Here is a 26,179-nt window from a genome sequence, read left to right on the forward strand (position 1 = left end):
TTATTCTTTTTTTATTGTTGTTTTTAAAGCATTGTTTTTGAGCCAAACCTCCAGAGATTGCCTTCAGTTGTTGAAGTGAGTCTGCAGATGTGAAACTGGAATGTAAAAGCCTTGAATGTAAGGCTTGCAACTTTTGCATTGTGAAACATTTATAAGTTTGAAAACTTTATAAATGTTTCACAATGCAGAAATCATAAGGGGAAATATCAGAGTTTTTTCTGTTATCACTGTGACTTTGCTGCAGTGATTAGGTAGAATTGTTTCTAAAGCAGATAGTACATCATGATCAAGGTAGTTTTAAATGAAAATCTCCACAGAGCCTAAAGCTAGAGGCTGAAATGTGTTACATGAATGAATGACCTGCTGTCCTAAGGATGGCACATCTACTAGATTYTTTCAAATTCCATATTTTGGGGATCTTCACTGGGTCTCTGCAGCATGGTCTGATGGGTTCTGCTACTAGACGCACTGATCAGTTTACTTCACCACCACCCCTTGGTATGGGTTGTATTATTGGAGAAGGGTTATTTGCACAGTGGCCTGGATGCGAGTGCAACATTGAAAAAAACAAATGTGTACGTATGGGGAGGGGGACATGAAGAGTTGGTCATCTTTGCCAAGGTGAATAGCTTGTCACGGCCTGGACTGAGGGAGCAACTGTCTACTGGCAGAAAAAATGCTGCTCTTCCATCCCTTTGCCTTTTGCTGTAAGGCCAGGCAATGCTGGAGCTTTGCCAGCTCAACCGATTGCAAGTGCCGCGCTCAAGCAGCTTGGCGCGCCGGACTAAGTGGCGATGGCCTTGCGAAGGAGGCGAGCGTTGCTGCTGCGCGCTCCGGCATGGAGCAGGGCTGCAGAGCGATCTCGGTGTTTTTGCTGCAGGAAGCTAGGGGTAGAAGAGCCTCCTGCAGAAAAGCTGGAACGTGTCAAATGAGGTAAGGAGTCTTCTGCGCTCAGGCGTCGCAGCTGGATTTCAGAGGGGACTTTTCCTTACTGAGCCTTGTGGTGAAGCTCCTTGGAAGTAGGTATTTAACTCTGCTCCTTCCAGATGCCTTCTCCCCCTCCCCAGTAAATCTAACCCAGCAATTTCTCCTCCTTTGCCACCAGCCACCCCTGAGCAGCTCCAGCRCTGCGGGACCCCCTAGATAGGCCCAGCCGTGCTCTTTCTGTATTGCTGCCTGCCCGTGGCCACAAGGCGCCGCAGCGCTGCCAGCTCCGCGTTGCAGACAGACGTGGGGAGAGGGCAAGCGGGTCTCCGGGCTGGYGGTAGGGAGGGGAACGGGCGAACCAGACACCTTCCTCCTGAATTCCTGCCTGCAGGCTATGTTTCTCCATTCTCCTCCTCCCTGCCTCCCTGCCACCCCTCCTCTTCCCCATTTACCTAAGCAAGCTAACATTGTATTTTATATATACATATGTGTGTGTGTATACATATAAAAATATATATAGTTATATAATTATWTAWATAATTATATAAGCTATATATAAAGTTTTTTCATTAAGGTTTCCCAGGTGCAGCAGCAGCTGCCGGGGGAGTCCAGCGCAGCGCTGGGCGTGCTGCACGCCAGCGTGCCCCGCGGCATCGCAGCACCGCCTGCCTCGGGGCTCCTTTTTGCCGTTTGCAGCCCCGAGGCCCCGGTGACCGCCGCCGCACGGGGCTTGCRTGCCGTCCCCTGCCGCCGGGGCCGTGCGGGGCCCACCTGCCTGATGTCAACATCTCGGTGGGTGAGGCCGGGGGAGGAATGTGCCGCTCCCAGCCGGGCTCAGGTAATTAATCCCTGCAACTGACAGGTGGCAACAGGCGGCCTTTGGCTGCGGCGCTCGGGGAGGGGGGGAAAGCGCTCCAAGGAAGGATTTTAATAGCTCATCAGCACGACTCGTGTGCGGCTGGCGAGGCGCAGGCTGCGCCAGCGATGGGGAGGGGGCAGAGGAGCTCAAGGGGTGGCGAGGTGCAAACTCGGGCATGGCCACGGGGAGTTTTTGTCCCCTTCCTGCCAGCGCAGTTTTTGCAGCTGGCTTGAAAGATATGGGGACGGGAGGTGCCTGCTATTTTGTTTCCATTGCTCCGCAAAGGCAGCTTCCTTGGACAAATTGCTGCCCCTCCCTAAGGGGGAAGAAAGGGCGATGTTTTTCCTTTGCCGGGGGCACAGGAAAAATCTCTTTGGAGTAAGTGGAGGAGCTGCATCAGCCTCCCCACGCTGCTCCGGCTCTCCGCAGTCGTTGCATCACGGTTTGCCCTGCAAGCAGGGATTGCTCACAGATACTTCTCGCTGGCACGGCCGGCGGTTAGTCAGGGCAAGCTTGTAATCCGGCAGGCTCCAGCCTGGCAGGCCTGGGTGTGTGCAGGGCGAGTGCCCCCTCAACCTACCCGTTGTCTCAGCGGTTTGAATGTCTGCGGCAGCACACTGGTTGCTCGCTCAGCGCTGCCGTGCCTGGGGAGACGAGGACTTGTCCTGCCCAGAGCTGCAACAAATCAATGACTGAGCAATAGGATTGAAGTTCCTCTGAAGTCCTCCTCTAGCAGGAGAACTCCACCTCTGCAATGCTCCTAGGAAAACTGCCTTTGAGTTTCCTTGCTGAGCATTTTCTGAATACAGGTTAATTCCCAAGCGTGCTTGTGCATGCCAGTCTGATCCCCACTGTGAGTATTAACAGTTAACAGTTGCCATTTGACAAAACAAGTATTAAGGGCATATGGATAAATCAAGATTGTGTTCTGAATGGGTAATTTCCTTTCTCCCTCCTGCTTTTTCGTCCTAAATGAATAARCCTTGTTTTCATCTGTGAATACATTGGTAGAAGTTTAAATAACTCGCTCTCACAACTTTTTTTTTTTTGAGGAATACCCTCCCCCTCCCTTCCCAGCAGTAGCTTGATAGGGGAGAAGTTGCAGGTGACCAATGGCTTTGCAAATGTGAATCCAAAGTTTAAGTGAGTTGAGCTAAAACGTGACTTTTTGAAAGAATCTTGAAAAGCATTTTAAAGCTTTGTTGATCTGAGCAGAAGGGGCTCAGAGAGCTGTCATTCCTGTAAGCCACCCTCTGGGATCACCTTCAAGTTGACATTCATCAGCATTTCCAGAGCTGCTCCCCACTCCTTTTAAAGACTTAGGGGCCTGTAATCCCTTAGCTAGATCAGATGCTAGAAGAGATATTAAAGTAGTATTTGGGGGATTTTACTACATCGGAGTTTTGTAGGGGAGGTAAACACCCAGTGAAAAGCCAATGCAACTTGTATTGCACAGAGCACGCACTTTCAGCACACTTCTTTCCTTCCTTGCAGAAATGCTTCATTTGAGAGGTGAAAAGTGTTTTGTTTTCTCGTCTAAACCCTTTGTTGACACACCTTCCGGAGAAGGGGCTTGCTGAGAAATCAGGCAGGTGTTGCTTGATGGTAGCTGGAGTGTGTGTATTGTGATACTGAATTACCAGCCAGGGTGCCAAAAGCGGGTAACACAGTATGTCTGCACAGGCAGGTGGGGAGGGCAGGGTAGCAGTCGCTGGATTTTTTTTTTTCTCCTTTCCTTTTAAGACATATTATTAAGCAAAAAGACAAATTCACTGTTGTTCTTATCAGTCTCTTGGAGTCTGTTTATCTGGACATGACACTCAGCACTTGAGCCCCAGCATCTGAGCCAAACCTTTTTCCTCTCCCTTCCAAGTGTATAATACAGTGTTGGGCTATGTTCTTTTGTTTTAAATAACTTTCTGCTCCGTACCTCTAGCAGAAGCGCACTTCRTGCTCCTCAGGCTGTTGGCACAGCTTCTGTTCCTGCTGTTAGACAAATGACTATCGTCATCTCAGTAGATGATAGACCGCTTTATTGGATCAAGCACTTTTGGGGGTATTTTTCTTGCTAATTTGATCAACCAGTTAACAGAAGTATGTTGATTAATAGTCATGCTCTGGATTTGTAAAATACCTGAACTGAAGTCAGTTACACTTTAAAGAGTTACCTGTGGAAAGACTCATTTCTTTTTGGAAATTTCACYCTGGATTAGTTTGAAATGCTAGCTCTGCTTCAATTTTTTTGTGCCATCAGTGTTTTCTGAGTGGGAATCTCATCCCTCTGCCCCAAATACTAGCATAAAGATGCTGAATTAAATCTTAATTTCAGTCTCCTGATCCCGTGAAGGGAATTGCTGGTCTCATGATCTCATCCCTAATGCAATGAGTGCTTGGCAGTTCCTGTGGCAAAATGATGGGCAGGCAGTCACCACTTGCAGGATTGGAGCTTTTKGGGGGCTGTTTGGGAGAGGCACCTGTGCTGAGAGGGATGAGCCTTACTTGCAGGCGTTCTCTGAATGCACAGACAGTTTCTGCCTCAGGGTTTTCTCTAATGCTTATTTGCTTTGAAATCTATATACAATATCCTGTCTTACTCCATGGAAATAGCGATTATCGCTGATCCAGTATGAAGCTGCCGTGACCTAGTTGTTCGCCTCTATTTATGCCAATAGCTTGCTAAGCATCAGGTTACCCATGGTCACAACAAAGTTGGCAGGATGGGAAACTCAARCCCTTCACTGTCTGACAGCAGGTATCTCGCAGACAGATTTACACAGGTCTTAAATGACCGGCCCCTTGATGACTGCACGCTTTTGGGTCACTTTGCCTGGAGTACGTTTGAAATCTCTGCCAAGCCGCAATATTCCCGGACCCTGAGCCCTGTGCAGTGCCCGCGAAACTTGAACTCCTCTTATGGCTGGATAACGGAAGGGCTGCGCAGCCTTCTTGCTGTGTTGTCATCAGAGCTGGTTCACGGGTCTGTACCAGGTACTGCTTCTCGCCTCTCGGTACATTAATCGTACGCCCTGGGGCAGGGATGAGCAGAGCATGCCGTGGTGGGCTCCAGGATGTCCGGCTCTTCTGGTGTGCCCAGTTCAAGTGAGGGTCCATTTAAGCCAACTCAAGTGCTCCTGGCCCTCCCCTCCTGGGTTGGCAGGTCCTGTGGTTTGGGGGCAGATTTTCTTTGTTTTTAAGACCTATTTGTCATAATTCATTTGCCCTTGGCTGATTGCTTTCTGGGAATTCAAAGTACAGGTCTGGTGTTTTCCTAGCTCAGGCAGGTTGTAGTGGGAAGGGTTCGGAAGAGTTTTACAGTTCGACTATGTGGCTCAGAAAGGCAGAAAGAGAAGTGATTTCCTCCTTTGACAGCAGAGAGACTGCATTGTGCATGACCTGAACCCTCAGAATTTGTGCTGGTGGTGAGCACTTCTCCTGACCTTCTAGGAGCAGTGATTTGGAATGTTTTGTTGTTTTTTGTTTGTATTTTCTCCTCCTATACMCCCAGTTTTGTATCTTTGAATATACTAGACTTAAAATTACAGGCAATGTTGCCTCACTTAAAATCCCTGACCTCGGCTGAGGCGAGAGGGGTGTATCTCCTTCCATTTGTTCAATTCTCCAAATGCCTGCAGATATCGGACACGTTCGCTGCTCGGTGTGTGTGCCCTCACTGAACCGTTGCGCTTCCATATTTATGCTTTCATTTTGGATTGTGTTTAAAGTCCTGATTTCTTTTCACTTCAATGACATTAAGACATCCAAGCAATTTGGTGGCTTTCTAAAACTTTCTATCCTTGAAACTATAGCCTTGCATATGTTGGGGAAAATGGTATTTTATCAATTTTCTCCCTCTTTCAATTATAAATGATTCTTTTTCTGCTTCTTGAGAGATTAAAAAGACGACACAGTGAGCTCACACTTACCCTAGTAAGGAATTTCTTTTTAATTAAAAAACAATAAATAATTTCATGTTAAAAAGATGTCTGATATAAATCACCATCTAGATCTGTTTCGCAACTTTTTTTCTGTAATTGTTTGGCATGTTCCCCATTTCCGCGGGCTGGGTAAATCCTTTGTGGGTTTAATCTCTAGCCTGCAGGCACATAAAATACATTGCACAACTTGGTCTTTGCATTTTAAATAWTTTTTTCCTTAACTTAGAATATCTGTAGCATTTCCTCTGCCATATGGCAGAGTGGTGTTGAGTGAGGAGGGAAGGGACCAGCTTGTCTTATTTATAATCCCCCTCTCATCCCCAGTATCTCTGTCCCAACTTTGATTTTCCTGTGCTTTGCAATGTGTACACTTTGAAATGCAAATAATCAGTGAATATCACTTGCTAATCCTTCTGTTGCCACGTCACCTGCCACCCACCCATGCATGTGCCAGCTCTTCCTATCTTGGCAGGGTGGATGGCCAAGTTGTGCTCCCAACCTGTATGAACCTGTTGGTGGTTTGTTTGAACAGTTGGGGCTGGTTCTGTATCAGTCTTAGCTCCTAGAGATATTTTCAAGAAAACAACCACCTTGGGGCTTTCACTTTTCTTTCTCTGTAAGAACCAGAGAGATGGAAGTGGGGAAATGCCAGCAATTCCTGTGGGCTAAGTGGTTAGGGTTATTGGGAGAGCTCTGCGCTTGTGAATCTCTGAACACAAAGAGAAAAATCAAATGCTTCTGGAGTGGGATGTTGACTAAAGCTGYCTTATTTTGAAGCAGTCTTTACAGCAGAGGAGACTGAAGAGCCCTCTTCACAGGGAACATCCAGAAGAATGGGTTACAACATACCCAACCACATAGGGTTTGCTTGTGACTGTTCTTGTTAAGCCCATATACTTGTTTCAATTAAGCGTTTCAAGAGAAACTAATGACTTCAGTGATTAAATGTTTTGCTAAGTAAAGGTTTCTAGATGTGAACACAGTTCAGGGTAATGCTGCACCAGTGCCTCAGGGCTGAATGTCCTGAAATGGAAGAAGGACTCTAATATGCTTTTCATTAGCACASTGGACACAAGTGTCTTGCTCTGTTCAAGGGCCTTCACTGCACATCAAAGGAAGGCAACAACCTTTGTTGTGGCACTTTCTCCTGGATTCTGCTCCAGGTCCCATCACTGATCTGGTCCTTCAGCTGTTTGACTTTTCTGAGCCTTGAATTTGCTGCTTCATGAACATAAGATAGAGTTTAGAAATGGAGAGGTTGCTGTAGAGATGATCATCAGAGACATGAGATACCTTTAAAAGATGACAGAAATGAGGAATTTGGCACAGCTCTGAGATGGGGAGGTCTTGCTTTCAAGTACTACCAATTCCAGAGAATCCRTGGCTTTTTCATCCTATTGCAAAAATAGGGATGCACTCACTTGAAATGTATTCTTTTTTTCCAATACTTCTAAAGATTACAAGATGTTGTGAAGGGAAAGGTTTCAGTTTCGTTAAGTGGATGGTAACATGCATCTTATGGAAGGGGTGGGAGTGCAAGAGAAATAAATGTCTTTGGAAGTATTTATCTTTGGGAAAACTAGGTTGTAGATTTATKCTCCACTATTCTAAAGTAATAAGACCTGGGGGTTTCTGGGTTTTTGTTTTTGCTTTGYACCACCTCCAACACACTTGTCTGGAGGTGCAGCTGTTGTGTGAACAAGTGCAATGCACACAGAGGAGCTGTGCATAAACCCATCTCCATCTCTCTAGCCTGCCCCCACCTCTGGCTGCACATCCTGATTCTCTCTTGCTCTTCTTACCCTGGTCTAGTATTCCACTGAACTGAAGAAGCTATACTGCCAGATCGCCAAGACATGTCCTATTCAGATCAAAGTGATGACCCCACCTCCCCAGGGAGCTGTAATCCGGGCTATGCCAGTCTACAAGAAAGCCGAACACGTCACCGAAGTGGTTAAGCGCTGCCCGAACCATGAGCTGAGCCGGGAGTTCAATGAGGGTAAGGAGAGCAAGAACCAAAACTGGYTCTTGGCTGATGAGTGGCCAGGGCAGGGGGTTCACAGCTGTACCTGCAGACCTAGAGCAGGGATGCAGGAGGTGAAACAGGCCTATTCTCCTCAGGGATGACCCTGTGTTTATGGTCCAGGTATAGTGGAAGCGCTTGTAAGGAGCAAACTTGCTGGAAATAGACTTCTTGCCACGTCTTGTGTAACTTTTTTTTTTTCCCATAGCTTAGTAGGAAGCTTCATCCTATATTTAAGCTATTCCTGTGGAAGCAGATCCTTGAGAAGAARGGACCAAAGTAAGCCTCGTGCCTGCCCAGGTTGGATGAATGTCCTCGTGGCAGGCAGTGCCCTTCTAGTTCAGGCAGCCTTTTCCTGCTCCACTTTTTCTCCCTTGATGAGAAACAGCTGATCTTCTACTCATGGAATGAGCTTCCATGTTACTGGGATGAGGATCTGGTAACAAGATGCAATATCATCTTGAATCTCTAATCCATGCTTCAAAGACGGAGGGGCTGTTTATCCCTGGCAGGATAGCGTTAAGTGCCAACATCAACTGCAGGCAGCCTTCCTGTACGTTTAATGCTAACGGTTCTGTATGTCTGTTTTAATCTTTTATTTCTTGTATTAGTAAACTAGCAGCTGTTTTTAAAATTTTCTGGGTTTTATGCAAACTCATGGGCTGAACTGTATTTTACCTTGGCCACTGAGGTTCACATAAATTCATATGAGCGCCTATTTTATTCTATGTGTGTTATTCATTTTCTGCCTTTTTTTTTTTTTTTTTAWGATCAGGTCAGTTAGCAGGGTGCCTCAGGAGCCTTGATCCCTTTGCTGGTTACAATGCAGCCAGCTAAACAAGCCCAAATTAAGTAAGGCCTTGGGAACTGAATCAGAGCTGAGTGAGACAATTCTTTGAAATAGTCTTTTATATTAGAAAGTGCTTTTCTGACTGAACTGTGTTTTTTTTGAGGGTTGATATCTGGTTCAGTGACAAAGTTTTAAGGAGGAAGAAAAAATAAACCCTCAATTCTTGCTTTGATGCGATTCTGTCTCTAGAAGTGCACTGTATCTGAGTAAGAAAGGAACGACTGTAACACAAAGGAAATTGTGTAGATGAACCTAAAGCAGCTTATTTTCCTCAGAATTTACAGACACTGAAGAAAATTTGCAGAAAGGAAACTATTTTTTGAGTTCCTGGAAAGGGGATTAGAAATAAAGGTGATCATGTTCCCTCCTTCCTCTGCCATAAACAAGCATGACTTTTCAAATTGATTGTTCATTAGTAGTCGGTAGTTGATTGGAAAAAAGTAGGAATTGAGACTTGAAGGAATTTACTTGTGTAAAGTCCCTTGGGAGGGAGAGGATTTCTCCTGGAGTTACGTAATGGAAGAGCTGAAAGAGTTACTGTGAGCTACCACTCAGCAGACTTTTGGGCTTGCTTGGCCCAATAACTTGAGATACACAGGCTTCCAATGCGAGTTTGAGAAAGTCTGTGATTCCTTTGCTATCTGCAAATCTGTCTTCACTGAAAAGCCTCTTCTGGTTTTGCTGCCTTCTCCTTGCAGGGCAGATTGCGCCTCCCAGCCATCTGATCAGGGTGGAAGGGAACAGCCATGCCCAGTATGTAGAAGACCCCATCACTGGGAGACAGAGTGTGCTGGTTCCCTATGAGCCACCTCAGGTACGTAGTGAGCCCAAAGCCATGACTGCCTGGCCTAGGAAGGGGTGGATGTTGTAAGTGTAGTTGGAKGAGATGAGCTCATGGGCTCATCCCATCCTCATCGCAGTAAATCTCCTCTTCTTCTTTGTCAGAAATAGGGTTTTAAGCAACCTCTTCCCCACTTAAGAGCATGAGTCCTTTTTAAGGAAGCCTTGTACTGGGGCTTACTTCATGCTAGTCTAATCTAATACAGTTGTGGGAGTGGATGAGATTTTAAGAAGGAGAGCTTGGAAAAAGCAGAGCTTTCCATCCACCATCTCTTGATCTACTTTTTTTTTTTTTTTTTGTCTAGGTTGGTACAGAATTCACAACAGTCTTGTACAACTTCATGTGCAACAGTAGCTGCGTGGGAGGGATGAACCGTCGCCCAATCCTTATCATTGTGACTCTGGAAACCAGAGAGTAAGTAGTCCATCTATATCCCTTTGCTTACCCGGTGGCTTTCTGACTCTTCTGCTCTGAGCAGCATTGCAAGRTGTTTAGGGACAGTCTGATGGAAGGGGCTATGGGACATTTCCAGATTCCTGCAGGGAAGAGTTACCCAATACCTGGAATAAACTGACTGGGAATGGGAGGTTTGGGTTTGTCTGAGTATAGTCTGGTGTGAATTACTCAGACTCTGTCCTTGTTATTCTATCCATTAGTTAGAGAAGGTGGTAAGGGTGTTTTTGATGTGTGTAATTCAACAAAATAGTTTTTAACAGTTCCATGAGTATTGTTATTTAACTCACCTGTGAGTAACTGGATACCTTGCTTCCATATTGCCAAGCAGAGTGCTTTCTACACCTTGCTTAAATTTGACAAGTTTGTCTGAAACGGTAAGGAGATRTGGAAAGATGATTAGGGTCTCCTCCAAGCCTCGAATTTAGGTGTCACCCCTCCCATAGGTAGGTACTGTGCAAGAGGATCAAATGGGAGCTGAATTAATTCCAGGTTCAGTGTGAATCCTCTTATACTGACTGGCAGGTGAATTCATACACGTGGCTGTTATTTACAGAACATATCTAAGGTGACCAGCTAGGAGATGGGACATACTAGTAATGGGGCAGAGGGCAGAAAGGAGGAGTAGGTTCTAGCTGCAAGTTTGGCCTGCACTGTAAGATTGAAAATGCAAAAGATGTTGCTAAGCCATGTCTGAGCCTCTAGTTGATGCTTCTTTTTCCATTCTTCCCAGTGGGCAAGTCTTGGGCCGCCGGTGTTTTGAAGCCCGCATTTGTGCTTGCCCAGGCAGAGATCGCAAAGCAGATGAGGACAGCATCCGAAAGCAGCAAGTCTCCGACAGCACAAAGAATGGTGATGGTACGAAGCGCCGTAAGTAGCTGGCAGAGCTGGGCATATCGCAGACCATGCTGTTGCAGGGTGCAGCTGTGACCCCAGTGCTTGAGCCAAAGGGATGACGGTGGTGCTATGCATGGGCTTGGAGGCATGAGGGTGTTTGTTCTTCCAGGGTGAATCAATCTATGGCTGTTCACAAAATGGTATTTGACAATCTGAGTTTATGGCCTCCTTTGCAGTGCTGCCTGAAGTAATTAACTGTTTCAGATAGCCTGGTTGGTGGTGGCTGGAGAGGCTGTTTATTTGCCATTCTGAGGGTACTTAGACAGCACTCTGTCAACTTCTGAACTCTTGTTGCTCATTTAGGACTGTGCTGGGCATGCTAGTCGATGCGCCATATTGTAGCATAAGTCTTAGAGTCACAGAGATCTTGATTGAGTCTTCATAAACCCTGTTGTATGTCTGAGGTGCAAGTGGTCTCTCTCCATGCTCTGAAAAGTAAATGGACTCATCTGACATGCAGGATGTAGAAACTCAGCTTTGGCTTTTGGCATATGCATAGTARTGGCATTAGGCTGCACAGCAAGGCTCAAGAGACAAACTGGAGGACTTTGTTCCTACAGTAAATTCRGCTTACTTGCTCCTTTTTGCCTTCCCTTAGTGGATCATTGATTGCTGAGAGCTAGTGAGTACTGTAACACAAAAACTCACTGACTTTCCTACAAAGAGCCTGTACCTTTACCTAATCTGACTTGCTGGGGTTTTGCTATTTTTCCAGCRCTCCTTTGCTGATGTATTTCACTATACGCTACAGACACCCGATGTGTGCAGGTCATCTCTGCATTGCGGAGCCAGGAGCTACAAGCACCATTCTGGAGCTGCTTAGGCAGAGACCCTTTCAGACCACTGCAGATTTGAGCCAGCTATACACTTGGTGTTTTGTTTGTTTTAATGAGACACTTCTGGGATTTTTTTCTTTCAGCTTTTCGACAAGGTACTCATGGCATACAGATGACATCTATCAAAAAAAGACGTTCTCCTGATGATGAGCTCTTATACTTGCCGGTAAGTGCTCTCTGTTTTTGCTTTTACTTCATGCTTAGTGTCTTTCTCAGTCCCTTGAGGTAAGTCAACTGCTCATCAAGACCTCAGAGAGAACTGTGTTAGTGGATGGGGGTTGGGATATGGATTCCCTGCTCCCCAGCTATCTATTTCAAATGCATATTCTAAACAGAAGATATGAAAAATACCGTTGGCTGCTGACTGAAAGTGGCTTGTGCAAAGCACCTGAGAATATCCCAAGGGATCAGTCTGTCCTGGTAGGAGAATGGTCTTTGAAACCTAGCTGAGTGCCCCCTCTCATTTTTGAGTCTGTAACAATTCAGCTTTCTCTGGAGATAATGGGCTGAAACCTGTTTTCTTGGTGGCAAAGGTGGATGTTTCTGTAAGTGTGTTACCCTCATGGTGAAGAAAGTGATATGCATGATACAGCATGAACTATGATGTAGTAAGAATGGGATCAGAAGAAGCAAGAAGCGTCTGTAATGGACCATCTTGCTGCTTCCCCATGCACTGTGTTTAGTTGGACCATGGTGCACTTTGGTTTAGATCTCCCTCTTCCTCTAACACCCCAAATCTTTCCTGCAAGGTTTGTGAGATTCAGCACCAGGTCTACCTATGTCTGAGGCAGGTGAGGACTTTTTCTGTCTAACAGAATGGATCAGAATAGTGCTTTTGGTTGGTATAGATTTACATCAAGCCAAATGACAATCCCAAGACATTCATTAGCCTGCAGAGTCAGATTATCAACTCTTCAAAGCTATCTGCTTACCTCTAGCACAAGGCTTAGCGGTTTTATTGCTTATGTATAGAATATAAACAGAGTATTTGCATTGTTCTGTGGTGGTGTTGACTTGACTTTATCTAAAACTCACTGAGGTGGCTGTCAGTCCAGATGTGGTCTTTTAAGGGTTTTCTTTTACCTCTCCCTTTTTCCTCCCCTTAATCTAGGTGAGGGGACGAGAGACATATGAAATGCTACTGAAGATCAAAGAGTCCCTGGAACTTATGCAGTACCTACCCCAGCACACAATTGAGACTTACAGGCAACAGCAGCAACAGCAGCACCAGCACTTGCTCCAGAAGCAGTGAGTATGAATGTGTTTGCAATGACCTTTGCAGTGAGGATGGTGGGGTAGGGAGAGGAGAGAGACACGAAAAGACTTCTGCACAGCTATGCAGATGCCCTGCTGGGGTTAGCCAAGGGCCAAGAGCTCCTAGCTTGCATTGGAAAAATCCTTTCCAACAGTGCAGTGTGGAGCTGCTTGTTAACTGTCATTCAGAGCTGGTAGAAATCCATGCTAAGAGGTAGACCAAAACCCAGTTTTTGGTCCAGGGCTTAAGAGATTGTGAGTTTGAGATTCAGGTTTTGTAACCTGCTTCTATCTGTGTAGTAAGACAAACCAATCGTCCTTCCCCAAATGCAAGTCCTGACCTCTTTCAGGATTTTACTATCCTATCTAGTCTCTTAGAGTAGACAATTCACCTTTTGGTCTTGGAAGATGTGCGAGGAAAGGCTGAATGCTTTGTTTCTGCCCTCCAACTGGAGCTCTGAGCTCAGTGTCTGAAGTGCTTCTTATTAGACTGAGCTGAGGTAGCTCCATCAAAGAACTTGCAGACAGAAACCTAGCGAGTATTTATGACCAAGCTGAGAAGCTCAGGGTGGGATGTGCCCCCCCTTTTTTTTCCCATCTACTGTCTGTGGGAAAGGGAGAGAACATGGAGCTGTCTCTACGCCTGCTCCTTGGGAATCCACTGGAGTGCTTTGCCAAGAGCACACAGAGCTGGGACTGTGAGCCCCAGCTCGGCTGAGCACTCAGATGCTGCTGGTACCCTGCTGCTTTGATTCTGTTGGAGGGCAGGGGCCTGTGTCTCTGTGAGGTATAAATACTGTAGATTCTCGAGTTATAAAACTGGGAGTGAGGGTGAAATGTGTAATATTTGCTTTGTGACCAGTGGGTACTTCAAATTAAGACTCCTTGAATGCATTTTTTTTAACATTTTTAAAAGATATACTTTGTCACTTACTCTCCACAACATGGATGAGAAATTTTCCCTGTCTGAATGTGGCTGGCTGTGCTGTGCCAGGGCTACTTTAAATGACATAAATGGAAAGAGAATGGGGGAGAAGGGCTGTGCGTGTGGCTTCCACATTCCCTTCTGTTCTCCATGCTTTACAGTTACAGACTGGGTCAGAGATTTATACCCCAGACAGATCGTAAGCAGTGTCATTCATGGAACTTGCTTCACCTGCTGTATCGGGTGACAGAAAGTAGCAGTGCAGGCTGTAGGTAGCTGCCAACGGTAGTGCTTAGGATCTTGGTCGTTCCTGCTGGTAAGCTCACGCGTCAGGAGGCTGTGGGTATAATTCATTCCTTTGCAGAGGTTAGCACAAGGCCAAGGCACCACATAAGTCCCACTTGAGCCTGTAGGGATTTATTTCGGTGCCTTGGCCTTGTCTCAGGACTTCTGCAATACCACGGCTTTGTGCCAGATCTCTGCATATGTTCACATTTCAACCTGTGTGTATTTTAGTGTCAGCTGGAGTCTTGTAGAGGTGTTAAAGCCTTGCGCTGAAATGGCTGGAGCATCCAGGGGCTCTGAACTTTTTCTGACGCACTTAAACGAGTTTATCAGTCATCTGCACTGTTTGTACTATAGCATGTATTTACTAGCTTCTAGGCATTGTGGCCTTTGTGCACTCCATTGCCTGTCTTCAAAGCTCCAGCTGAAGTACAGCCATTTCAGTTGAGAAATGGTTTTGTAAACAGAAACAGACAGCCGCAGATGACAACTTTCACTTGATGCTGACAGTTGCTTTGTCATAATTTTTCATTCTTCTATATCAATAGGATGAGCTCCTGGCAACTGAGGTTGGTGTCTGTGTTACCTTCAAGACCAGTATGCATGAGTCCAGTCATTTAATTTAATAAAACTTCTGGCATGTCTCCTGGCACTGGTCTGTTTATACACTCATTTTTTTTTCTTAGCTACTGAATGAGCTGAGATACTGGGGAAAAAGATTAAGAGCTTTTAAGGGTGCTGGGGGGTGGTGGTGGTGGTGGTGGTGGAAATACCTGAGTGTTTGTCCAGGGCTACTGCAGTTGTCTCTGCCAACAGCCTACCTCTAAGCAGGGTCCCCTTCTGCTGAAACACATTCAGTCATCAGCTTCTTAGGCCTAGTTGGGTTTTTGGTGAATTTACCTCAATGAACCAGGATATGAATTCATTTCTGAAGAAATGTGTGAGAGCAAAGGGACATTTTCTGTGAAAGAGACTCACAGGTCTGAGTGTACCACAGGAAGGAATTATGAAGGAGTTTCAGGTTTTGATATAAGATCAGGGAAGGAAGACACTTCATAGGAACAGCTGGATAGGAGCAATTTTGCATACAAGTGAGTTAAGCTAAGTGCACACTGAATCTGGTGGGAGATGTTCTCCAAACTCAAAAGCGGTGCRACTCCTTTGCGAGTCTGTTCTGGCTTTAAAGGAAAATGATTTCTGTTTATGAACAGAGCTGTACTTTCAAAACTAAAGCTCACTTTGCATTCATTCAGAGTGTATGTTAAAACTGAGAGCTAGAAAAGTGCATGTGCAGTGACCAAAGTCTGTATGCGTAGGAGAACCTAGAGGTCCTAGGGGGGCTCTGTGAGGCCTGGGTTTTAGTGGGTTGCTTTTGGCTGTGTACTCTGAAATTGGAGAAGCATCCATGCGTGCGCCACAGTCAGACCTAGATAGAGATATTGCTAGATTTTTCAGTTGCTTGACTTTTCAGAGCAATAGTTAACATGAAAAAGCTAAATAGATGTGTGGGAGGGAGTTTCCCTTTAATTCTTATAACATGAGAACCTTCACCCTTTTTGAAGAGTAAGAAAARGAAGGATGAGATTATCATACCATAAGGTACTTGAAAAATAAATAAAACCTGTCACTCTGGAAAACAACTATATAATTGCTTTCATGTACATACACACTAGCATCATGTTTGGCAGACTAGCAGATGTAATTGTCTTACTGATCTGGAATGTGAGAGACAAAGCTGGTGGCAGTCAAAAAGCTTTGTGTCCCACAGGATGATCCAAAAAACACTTCAGTGCAYATACATTGTGCCAGACCACATTTTTCTCTGTCTCATCTCCTCTCTCTGCTTGTTCCTCTGTGCATGGCTTTCTCTTGTTTACTGTAATGCCAAATACCTTCATGATCGTAGTAGGAAGATTTTTAGCTGCAGTTACTTTTCTTCCATTTTCATTGCCAAATACTTGGGCTCATATCTAAACAGCAACATATGCCTTCATTTAGAAGACTTCCTTTTATTGGTCTGTCACTGGTTTAAAATGTGGTTTACCAGAGAATCCTTGCTGCCAGAGATATCAGATATGGCCCATRCTTTGGGGCGAGGGAAGGTTTCTGCAATATTCTGAGATTCACTAACCATCAGTATTCCTGGGGAATATCTGTCCAGTCTGTAAGTGTTTCACTGGAAGACACTTCTACAGGTTTAACAAAACTTCCTGTGATGAGTTTCACCCTGCTAAGCACTGTGTTTTCAGAACAGTTTCCATTTGGATTGGCCACAGAGTGATTGAACAGATTTTTACAGTCTTCCACAGGCTGCTCAGAAGATGGCTCTTATATGTCAGCAAATGTTCCTGTCATATCAGTGACTACTAGCCTGCTGGCTGCTTTTCGGTCTAGTGACCAGCACAGCTCATTATCCAAGCTAGAGGGAATTAACCTTGCAAGTGACATGTGACAGAGCAGAACTATCCAATGCCTGGAGTGCTTCATCTGAGACAGGAACTTGCAAGCATCCCCTGTTGCAGCAAGAGAGTTGGCCAGGAAGGTGCTCTTCATATCTCCATTTAATGATTCTCGTTTTCTGTGTGGAAGTTAACAGTTGTTTTTGCATGGTTTGGTTTTGTAGTGCTGTGCTTGCATGCATTGTAAACTCCAGGCATTTGGATAGTGTTCTCACTAGGGAATTACTGAAACGAAAGCAAGCAAAAGTAGTGTGGGGTTAGTTGTGTGAAAATGTGATGTTTGCTCCAAGCATGCAGCATCTTCTGCCTCAGCTGACAGCACCAGAGACCATTTGGCTTTGCAAGATGTAATCAGTACAGCCCTTTCACAATAAGTACCACCTTATATGTGCAGTACCAGCTTCTGTTTTAAGTAACTGTAATTTGAAATGAACTCGACAGAAGCTGCTTCTTGCCTCTCCCCATTTAGCTAAGTATATTTTTCCTCTTGTATTTGCTCAGCCTGTTAGGAGAGGTTGGGCACAGTATCAGAGCACTATTTGCAGCTGTGAGACTGGGACACAGGAATCTTTCTGCAACAACTAGTTGTTTTTTCCTTTATTGATAATCACTTGCTTGTACCTGGGGCTTCCCAGCTTTATAAATTTGTGTTGCACAGCCTTCTTGTAGGTACTAAGACATCTGCTTTTCYACTCCTTCAACTCCATACTGTGATCATGAAGGTGGAAAGTGACTGTTTCTCTCTTGGTTGTTGATAAAGGGTCCTATATATTCATCTTCTCTTTTCTCTGGTTCCTTCTCTACAGTCTGCTTTCGGCCTGCTTCAGGAGTGAACTCACGGACTCAAGGAGAGAACCTCCCAAACAGACCGATGCCATCCTAAAACATTCCAGCCCCTCAAACCCATCAGTATATCCATAAATCAAGCTGGTGGGGTTGCTTTACCCATGGACTAGGAACAGTGGGGCAAATACACAACCTGATAGAAACAGTAAATAGAATAATCTCCTGAAGGGACTCAAACTTTACAAAAACAAGAGACACTTCTACAGATCTCTTAGCTGTAGTGGTAGCATTGGGAGGTCTGGAACCACCATGTTGTCTTTCTTGGTGTAACTTTTTCTTCTTGTTTTTGTAACCTGTTGATATTCTTTCCTGTTACTTCTGTAGTTGTGAAACTAAGCACAGTTTCTTCTGAGCAGGTCTCAATTTTAAAATGCCTCGTCTTGTTTAAATTAAATGTCTGTTCATGGTCTGGGGGGGTGGGTGGAGGGTGGGTTGTGTTTAAATGGTCTGTGATAGTTGAGCTTGTTTTTAATGCTGGTCATGCAGTAATAATGCAAGTATTTGTACTGCTGGACAGAGGGAAGTGATGATTATATTAATTGATACTGGTAAGAAGTCAGATTTTTTTTCTCTGTAGAAATGCCCTCTGATTTGACATCATGATTTGTTTCCCCTTAATTCTAATCATAAAGATTCCRACTGAAAATCCTTCAAAACTGCAGGGAAGATTAGGTGACTTCTTCTGACTTTGTACCAGCACTGCTGGGATTAACCTAGCTTTGCTGAACTTCGAAAGGTCCCTCCTCCTGACTGTGGACTTGAACCAAGCCCTGCAAGTGGTGGATTGAGATACATGAGATGAATGAGAGAGCGGAGCTTTCGAGTGATGACACCCATGGGCACTCGTGTGATCCAGTGTCCCTGTCTTTCTGCAGCTGAGGGTTTCCAGGGCAGACTGTCCATAACTGCTCATTGCCCTGCCTCTGTGGAAAGGAGTTGGAGATTGCCACTTTCCTTGCAGACTTTCAGTAGTTACTAGATGTTGCTTTAGAGTATTCAACAACCCTACTATATTTTACCCAGTCGCTAGAGACCTTGCGGTTTTCCTTTAAACAGTGCCAGCATATGTAGCAGTTCACTCAGCCAACTGGCCTCAAGCCATGCCCACCTTGTCCATTAATCCTGCAACCAATGATTGTTGCTTTTTCTTGTCATCTCTGGTACGTGTATGTCCTGCCTTAGTGATTGCTGCACATTTGACTGTTTCTCGGTAAGGACTTGTAAACCCTCACACTCCTTGCATCAGACTCTGCATCTGAAAGCCATTCATGTGGGGCTTGACAAGGTAGATTTGAATCCTTTTAAAACTTCATTTTTAAGATACAAGCTCAGACCACGAAGGAAGGAGGAATGATCAACAGTCAAGCAGAACGCTGGAATTAACCCTGGCATTGCTGATTGTGGTACTAAGTGTAGATACTGGAGGTAAGAGAGGAGCTGATCGAGGGCAGGCATGATGCCTGTTGGGGTTTTTTTCCATTAGAGGGACTCAGACACTATCACCTGAGGAATAGCTTGCTACACTGGTAGAGAAGTGCCGTTTAACCCATGCTCTCAGGCAGCATCTCTCCTGGGGACCTCTGATGTTCATAGCTACAGAAAATAGAAATGCAAAGAGGTTRCTGAAGAGGCACTGGAAAGGGTGTTCCCTGAGGGGTAGTGTTGGCCCAGTCCAGCACTGGGGACCAGAGTTCTGATGTAAATGCTGGTGCTCAGCAGGTGCTAGGAAACTGACTGGTGGCTGGATGGATCCTTAYGGGAACATCTGTGCTTGCAGCACAATCCGTGCTAGATTCCTGCTAGATCACACTTGCGGCAGATGCGTACTTAGCTCTAACTCTGCCCTCATGTTAGATGCAGCCTGGAGAAAAGGTGCCTTCCAAAAGTAAAATGGGCCTCCTGGCCACCCACTGAGGAAAATAGCGTGATGCACAGTGGGAGAAGACTATTATCTCTGAACATCACATCATTTGCTTCCAGGCAGCAGAACTGTGCTCTAAGCAGGTGATGACTTGTACTAGTATCTCTTGAGAGCCATGTTCCATCTCTGGATATCTCCTTTGTCATCTTAGCAAGACTTGTTCTACCAAGGAGGTAGAAGGGACTGATGAAAAGGCACAAAAATATTGTGAATGAAAATAATAATTAAGCACTAGCATGGGCTATTTCATACACTTCTAGCTCTACCATTGTTCCTTATGTAAAGTTAGCCAAAGCAAGTGCCTCTTCTGGCTTCACCTGGAAACTCCAGGGGATACTTCCAGATCACAAAGAAGATAAAATTTGCCATTTCTTTTTATTTGGGAGAAGAAAGGCAATGCTCATCCTTTCCCTGTGAGAGCTGAAAAGATGAACTGTAAAAGCAACACATGCGGGATTACTTAGCACCATTAGCCTGTGCTTCTGATGAAGATTCATTCCTGGATCTTGGTCTTGTCTGCATGTGGATGACAGTATGGAAATACTGAGATAGGGACAATACTTATTTGTATAAGCAGTTGTTCAAGGGCCTGTGCACTAGCAGGTTCAAGGAGTCAACCTGCCAGAATATATGAGGCACTCACAGCCCCCATTAAGAAGATCTCTATTCAAGTTCTAATTTATCTGGTCTGATCTGTTAGGAATCTCTTGTACCATCATGGGAAATACCTTTGACCTCTACCAAGCAAGCATATAAAATGTTTGGATTCCACTGCCCTCTAGAAAGTCTTTGATATTTGTTCTCTTCCTCTTAAAGAGGATGATGATGATTACGAATCTGGTCTTAATGGTGACCCAGTGAGCTCTCCAGCTACAAGGTGGTTATCTAACAGGATTCAGTTTTTTTTTTTTTTTTTTTTTTTTCTAGCAAACCACCTGGAGCTGGAAGTAACTCGTTCCTTTTTAGTTTGTCCTCTGCAGATAAAGGCAGAAAGCCTTTTCCAGCTGTCTTGTGATTGCTTCTCTGTCATTGCTGGTGCTTCAGAAAAGTAAGCCTTTTCCTTTCAAGGAATAACCAAGCAGGCTAACTGAGACATATTAGTCAGGTCCTATCAGCCTGTGTATATCCACTCCCTATATTGTATACCTTCATTACCTGGAGGGCAGATTGCAGCCAATGCTGCTTTGGGGAATTCCTGTACCTGAAATCTATGTGGAGTCATTATTTCCACCCTTGTTCCTTGTGCTCTAGTTGCTGTTTGCCTAGTGACTGTCAGGGTTCCTCCTTTCCACGCTACTAGTTGATCACAAAACCTGTAAAGCACTTGTGTGGTTGAAAAATGCTCTATTCCTTGCTTTAGAAGAGCAACTGTTTGAGATGTGGAGAGCAAGCACATCTCTTTGCTTTTTAGTGTCTTATTTCATGAATCTTTTAAGTTGATAAGTGCAATTGAGCAGCATCTGTGGTGCTTGTGTGTCATTGCCAAGGGTAGATCAGATCCCAGGGTTGCGCAGCCCAGTAGACACTCTTGTTTGAAAAACCATTGTCACTGGGCAAGTAGACCACATGTGAACATAGGAGGTAGTCTTTACTATATTGCTGCAGCTACTCCAAGGAAAGGCAGTCCCGGATTAAGACAGCTTCCATACTACTTGAGTCTCTTTACATTGCAGCTGGCTCTAAGTCTTCAGGGATAGCAAACAGACACAAGGGCTTGGGTGAAATTTTAAACCCTTTGTGTCTAAGCTGCCCTATTCTTGCACTTTTACTGAACCTTTGGTATATTTTACATTAATTACTTTGGGAGTGTGCTCATCTAATGTGAGTGAGGACTCTAGGACTTGTCTACTCTATCGGGTAGTTGGGCTATCCAAGCAGTTTCCTACCTGTGGTGAAGGGCTGATATCCAGGAATCTGGGCAAGTGCAGAAGTGTACAAGGTAACCTGCAAACTGAACTGTGCTTCATGTGTGGGAGAGGAAAGTCTTTCTTGACCCCTTGAGATGATTACTATACACCTTGAAGCGTGAGAGTTGATTGCCCTCGTATGAGCTTGCATAACTACAAATGTTATTGGGTAAATAATTTCATAGCCTCTTGAAGAGAGAAAAATCAGTTGCAGAATGTGACTAAGTGCCTTTGGTATCAGACTATTCCAAGAAATATAATAGTCTCTTAATTGAAGTCCTTATACCTTGATATTAAAATGCATTTCATTGGCATTAATATCAAAGAAATATTAATGCTCCTAATCTTTCTTGAGACATGGTAAGTATAATTTTAATAAAAATCACTGTGCATGATCTTCTTGTACTTGTTTTAAAAAATTGAAAAACAGGTTTTTAATGAATCCTCAAAAAAACATGTAGTCTGTGTGTTTAGTACCAAAAATACTTTCTCATGTTTCTGAGGCTGTTCTTATATTGATGTGTGACATTAATTTTCAATAAAATTTTGCATCTTGATTTATCTTTGGACTTTTCTTTGGTTGGATGGATTTCTGGAGACCTTTCAAATGTCTACTTATGTTATGGAATAGTTTCACTGAAATGCATATGGGTATGAACAAAAATGTTTTTTTCTTTCCTGTTTCATTTGCTTCAACTTGATTGTCTCTGTAGATCTAATCTTCATTCTTACAAGTACAAATGAGAAAAGAATAGAGTCCTTAAGCAATGAGTGAGAGTATGCATTCATTTTGTATACTGAAGRGTGTTTTGGGTTTGGTTTGTTTGTTTGCTTTCCTGTGAAGTATACTGCAGTGGTCTAGCTAGTCTTGTTGAGATCACTGTTGAAGGTATAGAGAGCAAAGCTGAGCTCACTGCTGATCATCTTGGAAAATGCTGTTTTGTACCAACAGACACAAAAAAATCTGTTGATAATAATGAACTCTCTAAATAAAACCTATCCTGAGCTTAAACAGTGGAAACAAACCTCTTTCAGGATGTCTCTTTTGACTGAATTTTGGAATTTCACTGTGGGAAGGTGTTGTACATGGTGGCCTCTTAGTTGCATACCTAAAAATCAAATAGATTTTTGTCCTAAGAGTCTGCTCAGTTGTGCATTAATTTCAGCTGAAGCTCAGTTAGGGTTAGGTTAGGTGTCTGGACCTGTAAAGTAGAAATAGTAACTTAAGCCCTAAATTCAGAGGGCTATTAGGTTCAGGGTAGTGTTAACCTAACTTGAATTTCATGGCTGGTCTCCATTTCTATAATTGGTGAATTGCAACCTCAAATCTGAATCATTCCCTTCACCCTGAAAAGTGGAGCCTGAACATCACGGCTCGGTTTCGCTTCCCTTTGGGAGTTGCTGCCATTGTTAATATTAATTTGTGAAGCTGCTTGTTCTTTCCACTTCCTGGAGTCTATGAAGTTTGCTGGATCTTGTCCTGCATCTTCACTGCCAAAGGACAGTTCACACCCTTCTGTACCTCCTGTRATTGTGTAATTAGGTAACATCTCTTCAGGGCCTTAGATACCCTAGCCTGTTAGTATAGATGTTTCCTCTACCCAACGTTGCAAGTCTTAAAAGTACAGGAAGCTGGAGACTATGTAATTATATGAAACTTGACCTTGTGTGCTGAAGGTTTTAATAAATTATCCAGGAATAAGTYTTTTCTTTGCTTTACACTTATTTTAAGTAATAACTCTTCTGTTTGCATAGAAGGAAAGCCAGTTCCCGGGAACTGGTGTAATTGTTTATGTAAAGTGAGCACATTTCCCAAGGGGAAATAATAAGGGAATGTGCCCTTTAACATTCACCACAGGATCACTGCAATACAGCAGAACAAACGCTCGGGCTCCATCGCTTGCGAGGGTATGTCTTGTTTGGGAAGCGTGCCCGTTTCCCAAGCACCTTTGCACAGCCTGGCAAATGCCRCTGGTATGCCAGGGCTCAGCCCAGCAGCAGTTTGGCGAGGGAAAACAYGGTCTCTTGTGACATGGCAGTGTGCTGCCAATTGCGCTGTTAGGCCTGCTTTAATGATCATTTTCTGCATATTCCAGATAAGACCCAACTCCARATGGAATGCCACAGTTGTAACCCGATCTGGGAACAGGGCTGCCATTTATGAGCAGTTTAGTCTCGATGCTCCGGATCGCTTATGCAGCGGGATTGCAGCTGGGACCATTGGGGCTGGGGAGGGAGGGGGAGAGCACGTGAGTGAGCCTCTCTAGCCAGGTCTGTACGCAAGAAATGTTGGATGGAGCTTGGGGCTGTCTGGACTTGAAGGCTATTATACGAATCTGATATTTGTCATAAGAAGCCTGCAGTTTTTGGATACCAAATTCTCCTTAATGCCAGCAAAAGTTGCATATGTCTCCTGTGTAGGCTTTTACCATCTCAGGAGCTTTCCCTAGGGAATATGGAGTCAGTCTCAAGGAAGGAGTTTCTGGTTGTTTTATGTGTCTGGATTGCTGTATATATACACCTGGGAATAGCCTGATTATGTGAATAACTACGAATTTTGGAAAACCAAAAAGATAACTGTATCCTGAAGTCAGATATTTAGAGGCAGTTAGAATGGTTTGAGATAGCTTCCTCAGTTTTTTCTTGTGAAAAAGCTTTTGACCACAGAGAGCTTAACTTAAAAATATTGTTTTCAAGATTCGGCAGGTGTTTGCTGGGTTTGTGTATGCTCTTTTCTCCAACTGAAAATGGTCTATAGGACCTGCTTATCCTTAAGAGGAAAAAACCAAARAAACTGAACTGAAAGTGAAGGTGCCCTGTGTCAGTGTTGCACAATTTTTTTTTTTTTTTTTAATCCCCAAAATACCTGTGAAAACTTTTGATTCCTGTTGGTTATCCTTCCAAAAGTCTTTAGCTGCCAGTAATTTAGTGCCGGTAATTTCACTAGTAATAGTTTACCACTGCTCCAAACCRAAAATGGATGTGCACTTCTAACAACCGAAGTCTGTGGCTTGTGTCCTAACATCTCCTTGATTTGCAGGACCTCCATGCAGTCGCAGTCGTCCTATGGTTCCAACTCGCCACCGCTCAGCAAAATGAACAGCATGAACAAACTGCCTTCTGTCAGCCAGCTAATTAACCCCCAGCAGCGCAATGCCCTGACCCCAACCACCATCCCCGACGGCATGGGAACCAACAGTAAGAAACTCTCGTTGCTGCTTCTCCTGCTCTGCATTTGTTCCCCACTTCTCTGGAGAAAGAGACTTTGAGTCTTGGAGGCACCAGGCCAGTGGCTACCATTAGTCTAGGGAGCCTTGAGCCACTCGCAACAATAAAGCTGTGGGTCTGCAAAGCCAGATGCTGCTCCTTGCTGAGCTGCAGGGCAAGTCCTCTGCCTCCTCCAGGCCCCAGCTTCCCATTCTGAGCCTTCCAGAGGTGAAGGCATGAACAGAGCTGCTACTTTCTGCAAATCTAACTCGTTCTACAATCACTTGTCTTTCAAACCTTGTTTCCTCCTTTTATAAGAGAGGAGATGTTGGCAAACCTCTTTCTCTTGGTTCAATTAAGTCACTTAATTTCAAAGGAAGTATCTGTAGCTTGCAGCAATACAACCTGCTTCCTTCTGGCTGCTGAAGAGTGTAAATTACAGCCCTGTAAATTCAAGGTGCCAGAATCTGAGGATTGAGATGGGCTCTCATCCACACCTGCTCCTGATTCCCTTTGGGTGCTCAGTGTCTCTGAAAACAAAGCTGGTTTCTGTATTGGGTTACCCTGCTAGCTCTGTCCCGCTCCTTTTCTGCAGCAAAGCAAGCTGAGATGTCAACAGCKTCCTTGTTTCTGATGAGCCTGTTTGTAACAGAAGATAACCCAGGCAAGGAAGCAGAGGGAACATGGCCTACAGTTGCTTCAGTGAGGGGAGCACTTCTGAAGGACTGTCTGTCATCTGGGCCCTACGTGGTCACTGGGGTCCCTGCCTTTAATTTCTCGTGAGCTCTGTAGTGAATTTAAGGCTGTCTGGATTGTAGGTTGAGCGTGCCTTGTCTTGATACTGTCCTGGGGGTGTACTGATGGTCTGGAAATGCTTCGGAAATGATGTGCTCCTTCTGCTTCTCTCCTCTAGTTCCCATGATGGGCACCCACATGGCCATGACCAGCGACATGAACGGCCTCAGCCCCACGCAGGCGCTGCCTCCTCCCCTCTCCATGCCTTCAACATCCCACTGCACTCCCCCTCCTCCATACCCCACAGATTGCAGCATCGTCAGGTGAGCAAGAGCAGGCTGCCAAGACTCACGTTTCTTACCTGTGGAGAACAGAGGCCTTGTTGTGCACCTGATCCCCTGGACTCGGCTCTTGCCCTGTTTTTTCTAGAGTGCCAGCCATTTGTGACAGTCGTATGGCCAGCACCCTCTGGGCACCAAGCCTCAATCCCCTACCCATGAACAGCTGAGAGAAACAGGGATATTAGAACTACAAGAAAACCAAGGGCCATCAGGATCTGTTGGACCAGTGGAGCTGAGTGTGTGCAGCACTAGGCCAGGAAGACTTGCAAAGTGTGTGGTGGTTTTCTTCCCTGCTCTGCCCCTCCATAGCCACAAACTTTGGCTGGGGTCAGAAGTACAACCAGCCTCTCTAGATGTAATCCCTCTGCCCTCCATGAAGTTGAACAGTCTGGCAAAAGCTCCTTCTGAAAGAGGAATACTTTACACTTAGGGAGGAGCAGGCTGTTGTGGAGTACTTTATGTGCATGATCTATCTGAGCCCCAGACCACCTTGGTGAAGCCCTGTATCCATGCAGCAGGCTGCTCTGGGCCCAGCCACCTTCTCAGGGAAATAGCTCAGTGACCTGGCAGGAGGGCCTTTTGTGAGCCTTCCTGCCCCAAGATCTGAGCTGCATCTTCAGCTTTCTACTAAGGTGAGGTGCTGCCATGAGGGTTGTCTGYCAGAAGCCAAACTGAAAG

At 44.8% G+C, this 26,179-nt stretch overlaps 1 protein-coding gene across 2 annotated transcripts in view; it reads left to right on the forward strand.

The window, feature by feature from the left end:
- The window catches only part of TP63 (tumor protein p63), a 71,706-nt gene that overhangs the window by 42,633 nt on the left and 2,894 nt on the right, over nucleotides 1-26,179 (forward strand). Inside the window, exons 3-10 of one of the 2 annotated variants that reach the window (XM_085325080.1) lie at nucleotides 7,534-7,720; nucleotides 9,293-9,408; nucleotides 9,740-9,849; nucleotides 10,622-10,758; nucleotides 11,705-11,787; nucleotides 12,733-12,869; nucleotides 24,259-24,416; nucleotides 25,339-25,483. In XM_085325080.1, the coding sequence (XP_085181206.1) occupies nucleotides 7,534-7,720; nucleotides 9,293-9,408; nucleotides 9,740-9,849; nucleotides 10,622-10,758; nucleotides 11,705-11,787; nucleotides 12,733-12,869; nucleotides 24,259-24,416; nucleotides 25,339-25,483 (1,073 nt within the window). The remainder of the gene's footprint in view (nucleotides 1-7,533; nucleotides 7,721-9,292; nucleotides 9,409-9,739; nucleotides 9,850-10,621; nucleotides 10,759-11,704; nucleotides 11,788-12,732; nucleotides 12,870-24,258; nucleotides 24,417-25,338; nucleotides 25,484-26,179) is intronic. The other variant, XM_085325081.1, reaches the window with a different exon arrangement.

Source organism: Rhea americana, unplaced genomic scaffold (assembly GCF_003343005.1).
Source record: "Rhea americana isolate MKP2758 unplaced genomic scaffold, rheAme1 scaffold_96, whole genome shotgun sequence".
Lineage (NCBI taxonomy): Eukaryota > Metazoa > Chordata > Aves > Rheiformes > Rheidae > Rhea > Rhea americana.